This window comes from Tyto alba, unplaced genomic scaffold, assembly GCF_018691265.1.
Source record: "Tyto alba isolate M040663 unplaced genomic scaffold, T.alba_DEE_v4.0 Super-Scaffold_33, whole genome shotgun sequence".
NCBI lineage: Eukaryota > Metazoa > Chordata > Aves > Strigiformes > Tytonidae > Tyto > Tyto alba.
In genome coordinates, this window is record NW_024881308.1 from 6,946,964 (window position 1) to 6,956,330 (window position 9,367).

The 9,367-nt window shown below is 59.5% G+C and overlaps 1 protein-coding gene across 4 annotated transcripts; it reads right to left on the reverse strand.

Annotated features, from left to right (window-relative positions):
- Nucleotides 1–3,791: 3,791 nt before the first annotated feature.
- On the reverse strand, nt 3,792–9,166 carry R3HDML (R3H domain containing like). Of its 4 annotated transcripts, none has more exons than XM_033003676.2 (7): nt 8,996–9,166; nt 8,518–8,587; nt 8,022–8,381; nt 6,510–6,628; nt 5,839–5,971; nt 4,592–4,707; nt 3,792–4,453 (listed from the first exon to the last, which is right to left on the reverse strand). In XM_033003676.2, the coding sequence occupies exons 3-7, from the start codon at nt 8,280–8,282 to the stop codon at nt 4,321–4,323; spliced, it is 762 nt and encodes a 253-aa protein (XP_032859567.2). In that variant the 5' UTR covers nt 8,283–8,381; nt 8,518–8,587; nt 8,996–9,166; the 3' UTR covers nt 3,792–4,320. The 4 variants fall into 4 exon arrangements, with proteins under 4 accessions (XP_032859567.2, XP_032859568.2, XP_032859569.2 ...); XM_033003677.2 differs by lacking the exon at nt 8,518–8,587 and adding an exon at nt 8,655–8,765; XM_033003678.2 differs by lacking the exon at nt 8,518–8,587.
- Nucleotides 9,167–9,367: the final 201 nt, after the last annotated feature.

A 9,367-nucleotide genomic window follows, 5' to 3' on the forward strand; every position in this document is an offset into this window, starting at 1 on the left:
CCCTGCACTGCCGTGTCTCCCAGCCTGACAGGATCACCACTTGAGCCTCCCCTTCTCCTGCAAATGAGGCACAAGTCAGGTCGGTGGGTCAGGAGCCATCTCCCCACCAGCAACAGAGAGGGAGCAGTGTCCCTGCCTGCACAGCGACCGCCTTGGGGCTTCAGCCTGGAGGATTCTCAGCACCCGCTTCTGCTGGGCCAGCCCACAGAGGTGCCCTCGCCCCAGGATCTGTCCCTCTGTACATCTCAGAGGCATCAAGCCTTCATTCCACCCGCTCACGAGCAGCCTTCATCGCGTGGCTCCTTACATATTGCCCAAGCAGCACCAGCTGGACACAAAACCACAACCTGCACTGAACAGACCAAAACCTTGGCATTTTTCTGAGTGCAGCTTTATGCAAGGCCCCATCCTGCTGCTGGCGCCTGCAGCTCAGAGCCATGGGTGATGCGAGCTCCTCCAGAGCCCCAGCTCCTGCAGGCCTGAGACGTACAAAAGAGCAATGCAGTAAAAATGGGCTAAAACAGCATTTTGTAACTGCCTGAGTGTAGCTCCCTGCTCCAGCTTGGCCCAGCGGCACTACTGCAGATCCTATGCAATTACTATACGTTCCTGTTGTGATGGGCCCTGGACCCACTGAAATGCTGACGAGTCCCACGTCTAGCCATGGCTCACCATGGGGCCACGTGAGTCGAAATTAAAGCGATCTGGAAAGTATTGGAGGGCGGGGGACTGGGGCAAGGAGGCAAGGGGCCTTGCTGGAGAGTGGATGCCCAGCATGAGGGTGGGTTAGAGCTGGAGGTGGTACCCATAGGAGGCTGCAGGCCTGGAGCAAGAGAAGCCATCACCCAGAATAGAGCCATGAGCAAAATGCAAGTGGTCTGGGAGCCCCACAAACCCTTGTTGGGCCTGGCTGCAGCACACACAGTGGCTGGAGTGTGGGCTGGTGGGGCTGGATAAGCTCATGAGTGGGGTGTGGTAAAGGAGAAGACGAGAAAGATGTGAAAAATACAGCGAAGAGAGGCAAGGTAGCATGATGGAGAGCCAGGGGATGTGATGGAGAGCCACGGAGTGTGATGGAGAGCCATGAGGAAGTGATGGAGAGCCATGAGGAAGTGATGGAGAGCCACAAGGAGAACCTTGTAACTGTGAGATCTTGTCTGCTGGAGCCTCACTCTGCACCCTGGCCATGTCCAGGGAACTGGGCTTTCCAGATCACACAGGACCGAACCAGCCCCGGCTCCTCGCCTTGTGGGGAAGCTGCAGCACGGGCACAGTTGAACCCATCCCGAGGGTAACATCGGGCTGACAACAACCCGGGCAGGGGACCCGTCCTGCTGGTGCCCATGTGAGGTTGTTGGCAATTGGCATCTGGCACAGCCAAGGATTGCTGTGGCGGGGCTGCCCCGGGCTGGTCCCCGCTGTGCCACCCGTGGAACACGGGCCCGGGCCCGGCGGGCATCTCCCTGCGGCCGGGGTGCCCCGGGCAGCAACGTGCCACCCGATGCTCTGCGCCGCAGAGGCCGGAGGCTGCCGTTCCTCCCGGCACTACACTCCCTGCTGGGAAACCTGCCCAGCCATAACACCAGCCTGGCCCTGGCCCTCGGCGAGAGCAGCAGCGCTGGCGGGCGCCCGCTGTGCCCATTCCCGCAGCCGTGGGGCTGCGTGCCACGGGCCACCCGCAGCCTTTGCACCAGGGCTGGCTGCGTGTCCTGAGGCAGTGCGTCACCTCCTCTCTACACCGCTTCCAGTTCTGCCATGAACCCTGCAGCAGCCCCTCTGCCAGCAGGTTGGACTGCTCTGCTCCCTCGGGCACGTGCCTTCTTCTTCGAGCCAAGCAGAGTGAAAGAGAGAAAATACATATATATGTATTTATAGTACATAAAAATCAATCGGGGAGCCTTTTTCTACCTCCATCTCCAGCCTTTGCAGGTGCCTGAGCCGGTGGGGCCGGGCAGCGCGGCGGGGCCAGGGCGTGGGGCTGGGGGCTGCTGCCCGCTCCCAGCCCCGCTTCCCACGAGCGACGCCGGGGCGGCAGCGCGGGCGATGGGAACGCTGTACTCACCATATGGAGCCTCCATCTTAGCGCTTAGCTGGGTGCTTACATTGACCATGTCTCGCCGGCTACTGCTATGGGCACTTGGGGCGAAAACCAGAGGAAGTAGAGGAATAAAAAGAAATCTAAATAAATAAATAAAAATGTCTTTCACTAAGGAACTAGGTGAAGGCAGAAGGGAGTGCGGAGAGGCAGGGCGAGGAAACCTGCCTCTCCTGTTATCTTATTGATTCGCTTAATCAGGGCTAATGTGGGTGGAGATGTTAAATAGTAACCAAGCTCTTATGGAAACCAATCTGCAAGGTGCCGTTGCTGTAGCTATAGTAACTGCTGCCAAGCTAGAAACTCAAACATGGCTTTTACTGGACTCTTTTGGGGCTCCCGTTTCTACCCGGTGTCAAGGCCGGGGCAGCTGCCTGGCTGGGGTTCACCCCCAGATGTGAGGGGGGGGACGGGGCGGCCGGCTCTGGCTCCGCAGCGCCCCGGGTGCTGCCGGTTTTTGTGCCGTCACCTGCCCGGGATGGGAAAACCAGAGCTGAGCCCGCCTGCAGGCACGGGGCCGAGTCTGCCTGCAGACAAGGGGTTGTGGGATGAGCTGTGGGGGGGCTGGCACGGGCAGAGCAGAGCCCGGCCGAGGTGCAGGGAGCGAAACCCCCCAGCTGTGGGATGGGACTTGTCCCCTTGGTGCAAAACCAGAGGGGTCGCTCGGGGATGGGGAGCCGTGGGGATGCGGCGGTGGGATGCAGGGTGGTACCCGGAGCGCGGGGCCAGGGCGCAGGGCATTTGGAGCAACTCCCCACCTCCCTCTGCTCCCCAAATCGGGGGCACTCGCAAGGTGCCACAGCTGCTCAGGGACATCTGTGCTCCCTCTATGACTGGAGCACCCAGGAGGAGCCCCCGGGGCCCCCACCGGTGGTAGAACGTGCTGGGGTGGTCCCCAACCCCCCCATGGGGCTGTGACAGCCCCTGTGCTGCCGGTGGCTCCGTGGCAAGAGCAGCTCCTGCTGCTGGGGGGCTGCGCTGAGGCAAGCAGGGCCACATGCAAGAAGTGCGGCTGAGATGATGCCACATATATGGGGGATCCAGAGCTGGAGCTGAAAAAGGGATTGGCCGGCAGTGCAGGGCCTCCTGCATCTCCCGTATGCCTCGGGAAGGGACCAGGCTGGAAGAGGCACTGAGGGGTCCCAGACAGTCCCAGGACCCTCCAGCACCCTGGCTCTAAAAATCCTGCAGCCCTGAGGGGACAAAATCAGGGACATCTGCTCCTCTGGATGGAAAAGAGCATCCCAAGGGAGCATGCAGAGAGGGGAACGGGGCTGCCAGGATGTGGGGGGCTGCAATGTGGGAATCTGCAGCTGGGAGCTCAGACCCAAGGCCTGGGAATTCAGGGACCCCGGAGTTTGCTGAGGGCTGGGAGGTCCTAGAGAGGGGGGGATGTGGATAATGGGGTGCTCAGTGGTGCTGGGGGTGAGGCAGGTTAGTGGGGTACTGTGGAGCAGCCTGGGTGGGACAGGGAGCTTGTGGCCCTTTGGCGTCATTGTCACCCGGTGTCCCAGCAGTGCTGGCTTCTCCCACACGATGGAGCAAAGCGCCCAGGCATCTCCTGTGGCCGTGGTCCGTGGCCCCACTGAGGGCTTCTGCATCCCTTCGCTCTTCACCCCCAAAACCAGAGCAAAGGCACCAGGTTGGTGTTACTCTGAGGCTCCAGGCTGCGAGTGAGGGAGGACCGACACGAGGATGAGGGTCTCCAGGCTGCTTTATTGGGGGTCTCAGAGCTGGGAGCCCTGTGGCTGGAGGGGCTGCCATAGAGCGGGGACATGCTGGGGGCTCCCCACTTCTCCAGCTGCTCGCCACGAACATCTTGGTATTTGCTTACACCAGCCTCTGCCTTAGCACAGATGGGGGGTCATTGGGGAAAGCCCCCCAAGCCTGCAGAGCAGGGACCATGCCAGCCAGCCCTGCTCCTTCCATGCAACCCCAAACCTTCCCTATTTTGGGAAATACGGACCCAAACCATCCCCATTTCCCTGCAAGTTGGAAGCAGCCAGACAACGCAAGCGCTGCCGGAGAGGTGTGTTATAAAAGCCATTTCCTATGTGGCTCTAGGGTTTAAGCAATTTGGACAGCCGAGCTTCTGAGAGCCACCCAAAGTGGGGCAGGGAGGGGGCCGAGGGGTGGCCAAGGCAGCTGAGGGGAGACATGGTGTTATAAATAATCCTGGTTCACCCTGTCCCCATCCCTGGGGGCTTCCTCGTGGGGCTGCAGCCCTAGAACCAGCTGACTTGGTTGGATTTGAGTCCGGTGAAGCACATGTTGTTGGAGCAGCCCCCGCCGTAGGTAGGGGGACAGGCTGAGCACGGCCGCCCCACCTTGTACGGCGCTTCTCCCAGCCAGTTGCCCCTAAAAAAAAAAAAAAAAAAAAAAAAAAAGGAGGGCATCACCTCCGAGCACCATCGCCTCACTGCCGACACCGGAGCGAGGAGCGAGGATGGCACGGCGGGGGGCGAGGGGGCTGGGAGCTGCCCTCCACGCACTTACTTGATGGCGTAGTTGCAGACGAGGAGGACGGCGTGCCGCCACGTGCTGCCCCACACCCGCACGTTGGTGCAGGTGCTGAGGGCACAGCCCAGGCGGCTGGAGGATGCCCACACCATCTGCGCCGGGATGGAGAACAGGCGCTGTCAGCGACCGCCCGCCCAGGCGTCCCGCAGCCGGCCACCCCGGCACCCCAGCACAGGGCTTCGTCCCACCAGGGAATCGCATCCCACCCACCCAGGTTTCTCGGGCTGGGTGCTGTGCCCATCAGGGGCAGTGCTTTGTCACCAAAGGGTGATCTCTCGCTGTCCCTCTTCTGTCGGCGGCACGTGCTGCCCTGCAAGGGGCCGCCTTGCCAAGCTCACTTCAGTGAGCGGTAGAGTCGCGGTCACTTCTTTGATTTACCCAGATCAGTTCCCAAACCTCACCCTGAATCATCGACAGCAGCTTCCCTTGCACACACAGAGGTCAGTCAGAGCCAGAAGCTCCTCCTAAAGCCTCTCCAGGCTGAATTTCTTCCTTAAAAAATGTATCTTGCCCATGTGCAACCCGGGGGATCTCTGAGCATCCCCACGGACGAGCCGCACAAGGATGCTCAGGCAAAGGTTGGAGCCGTGCAGAGGAGGTAATTAGGGGCTGGCACAGCTTTGCCACAGGGCAGGGGAGCAGAGGGAGGTTTTCCACCTTGTGCGGGCCAGGCTGCCAGTGCATGTGCCAGGGGACGAGGGGCTGCGCTCCCAGGGAGCCAGACATGGCTGCGCGCTATAAAGCTGCTCCATCACAGGGAGAATTCATGCTTGGAAAAAGCACAAAGCGGCTTTTTTTTTTCCTCTTCACCACCTTTGAATGTTGCCAGTGGAGTAATGAGGAGAAAAAGGCCAAAGCAAGGAAAAAGGCTTAAAAATAATTCAAACCTCCCAGCCAACTGGCCAGAAGGTCCCAGCAGCACTTCAGTGGGCTGTGAGCCCCAGGGACCTCTGTGCAAGCAGCCCCATTCCTGCGAGGGCCCAGGGTGGGAGGGCATCACCGTCGGCTGCCTGCCCCCCCCCCCAGCTGCCTGCTGCCAGCACTGCTGCCTGATTTGAAGCAGGCAGCTGCCAGGTCTCGATCCTGCATCCCAGCTGCTGCTGGGAGAAGAGCTGCTCGCTGCACTGGGTGCTGCAGCAGCCCAAGGTGCTGTGAGCTGCCCCCCAGGTTTGCAGCTGGGTCCTGGGGGGCTGTGGGGGGCTGTGGGGGGCTGCGGCGCTCACCTGCGTGTAGTGGCTGCAGACAGAGCCACTGCATTTGGAGGGGCAGCGGGGGTTGCACTCGCGGGGCTGGGGGAAGGAATAGTGCTGCTTCTCCTGGTGCCACGATTTCACCATGTCCACGACAGAGCGGTACCTGCAAAAGGTGCCGTGCGTAAGGTGGACCTCCTCCACCTCAGAGGTCACGGGCGAGGGAAAGGAGGGGGTGGACGGCTCCACATTGAGGGAATGGGGAAGGGAGGTGGAATGGAGCCAGGTACTGCCGCGGGCAAGTGCTCCTGGGGAGAAGGAGATAGTGATATCTTTGCTCCAAGTCTGCTTGTGCCTAAGACCAGAAGACCTGGCCCCCGCTGGAGGCACCTGAGCACTCAGCTGCATGGAGGAGATCCAGGCCCCACATCTCCCTGGTCTGTGTGCCAGGCAGAGAGGGGATGAATGCCATACTCCCCAAATGAGCAGCAGGCACCTCTGATTTCCCACATTTACCCTGCTGCAAGAGTTGTGCCTTCCTCCCTGCCGGGCTTGATGTGCCTCTTGGTTGCATCTCAGTCCTCTGCAACCCCAGCTCAGAACCTCTCTGCTCCTTGACCCAGGGGCTGCTGCTGCTCCTCCTCCTCCAACATCGTGGGGTGTGGGAGGTCCCCAGGACCCCGCTCTGCCCACAGTGCACTCACCTGCCGGAGTGGATGGAGAGGTTCTGCCCCACATATTTCATCAGCTGGGGGGGGCCGTGGTCCCACAGGCAGCGCGCAGCCCACGCCTCTGCTGCCCTGGCCAGTCGCTCATCCCACACCTGGCCAGGAGGAAAGGAAAAGGGCAGACAGGGATTTTGGGTGCCCAGAGGAGGGAAAAAAAGACAAACCTGCTCCCTTGGGCTCAGGGAGGGTTTCTGAGCACCCATGGATGTCCAAGAAACATGACTCACATGTCAGGCTGCAAAAAGCCCAGGGGAAGCATGGCAGCAAGTCCAGGAGCAATGAACCACCCCCAGCTGCCCGCCGTGGCTCCTGGGCACGCTGGTTGCCCGCTGCCCAGGCAGAATTTGGAAGCCTTGAAGCAGTGCAAGCCCTGTGTGTGCGATTGCCTCCGGGAACAAGCTCCTTCTGAGGAAGGTGGAGCTGAGCCCAGGCATGAAACCCCACAGCCCTGTGCTGCTGCTGCAGCTCACAGCCATCCCCAGCCCTCCACCGCAGCCCTGGCCGCAGATTAACCGGTGAGGACAGCTGGTTCCTTCATGCATTATTTCAAGGCTCCTCGCCCATCCTGAACCGCTTTGGGAGAATTATTTTGGAAGGCAGGAATTCAGGCCAAGCAAAAAGCAGCACAGGATGTTCCTGGGCACATCTGACCTGCTCTGGTACCCAACAAACCGGGGTGCTGCCTCTCTCCCAAACCAGAACTCAGGGACCACCCGGATTCCCCGTCAGAGCCCCAGTCCCCTTGCTGGGAGCAGAGCAGCATGTGGCACCTCCTGCCCTGAAGGTTCCACTCTGCCAGCTGGAAATCTCTCCTCTCCGTGACTCCTTGTTTCTCCTCCCTTTAGGGCTGGGTTAGGAGCTCCAAGCAGGGTGAAGACACCCTGGGGAAAGCTCTGCCCGGGGTGGCCCTCATCCAGAGGAGGTGCCCGATCCGGCAAGGCTGTGCAACCCCTCTCCGACCCACTCCTGCATGTTTCTTCTCCCAGGGGCTGGCATCCCTGGGCACACTCCCAAGGGATCCTGGAGCTTGGGATGGGGCCATCCCTCCCGGCTGCTGTTAAGGGAGAGGCTTCCACCTGGGCTTTGGTTTGGGACCTGAACTTTTCATGCTTGTAGTCACCTCCCTTCCCCTAATGCAACCTCTGCATCTCAGCTGGATGGATCCTGCCATCCCCCAGCCAGCAAGCTCCCAGATGTCCCAGGTACAGGACTAGGAGTCCTAAATCTGCCCCCGGGTGGAAACATCACCCCATTGAGACTCCATTCCTCCTGCGTAGAGGCTGCATGGGTCTGCCCTGCACCAGGGACATCAAACATCCCCCAGGACAGATGTGCAGCTGCAAAACTGGGGTAGCACCCTGACATCCCGATGCGTGGGTGCCCCATCCCTACCAGGTTGGGTGCCCATGTCACAGGTGAGCCCCTCAACCCCACCACAGCCGCAAAGAGCTGCGGACCCAAAACCACCCTGATAAGAACCTGACTCACCATGTATTCCATGTTGGCGGCGGGGGGGGACACCTGTGCCCGGACTTGGTTGTGAAAATCCAAAATCACGTTCATGTCGCGAGGGGAGAGGTATCGCTTCCGACGGCTCCGGGGGACCCCCACGCCCCACAGCAGGCCCGCAGCTCTGCCCCCAGGGGGGGACAGGACCTCGGTAGCATTGGGCAGCAGGAAGGAGCTGGACTGCTGTGTCATCCAGAAGCCCAAGGCAGTGAGGTACAGGTGCCAGTGGAGCACAGCCATGCTAGCCCGGCCGGCGGGATCGGCCGGCGGCTTTCCGCTCCCACGCGGAGTTAAGCAAGGACAAGGCGGATCGCTGGTCCCTGCTGCCGGCGCGTGGATCTAGGAGAGAAAATAACACAGGCACTGCTCAAGTTTGCAGTTCATGTGCAAACACCACTTCGCAAAATAGGATGGAAATAAATTTTCCTTTTTTTCCTTTTCAGAATAAAATTTTAAAATTAATCTCTTTGATAACCTCATTTATCAGAGCAAATTCCCCGGGACTGGCAGGGAAGTGTCTGGGGAATTGGTTTTCTTGTTGTTTCCTAAAAAAAAAAAAAAAAAAAAAAGTCAGTAGAAAATCTCCCCCATTTCTTCACTTATTGCACATACCTGCCAGGCAGAGGCTAGTTAGGAGCATGCTGAGATATTTGCTGCAGCCGCCTGCCCTGTAACTTCCCAGGCATTCGGTGTGTTGAGTAAATCCCCAGCACAAATGGAAATCTCGTATAGATAAAGGAACACATGACAAGATTTAAAAGCATCAGCAAGAAATCCTAACGACTCTTTATCTCAGGGGAAGGAAAAATAAACCACTTCAAAAACAGAAGAATTTTTAAAAAAAAAAAAAGAAAATACTGGAATATCTCCTCTTCTGTCAGCCGATGCACCTCCTAGCATCCCTGCCAGCCCTTCCCCAGAGCAGCGGGGAGGATGTTCCCCCGACTACATACCTTGAGGACTGAGCCAAGAGCAGCTGAGCTCGGCGGCGGCAGCCGGTGGGATTGACCTTTGCAAACAACCTGCTGGGGCAGATGCAGAGAGAGGTTTAGCCTAGCCCCGGCGGGCAGCCCGCTGCGGCATCTGACGCAAAAGCTGCATCTTAACTCTTCCCCCGGGGAATGTCCTGAAGTTTGGAAAGAGCCCTGCTAGGAGATTTATAGGCTGGTGGATGCATCCGCGCACACAGGCGCGCACGCAGGCACGCTGAGCCGTGCACGGTGCTGGCGGGGGGAAGCGAGCAGAGCCCGGCTCCAGTGGGCAGAGATGCTGCTCATCGGCTGCTGGCTGGGGAATTTTTCAAGCTACCTACAAGGAGAGATTCC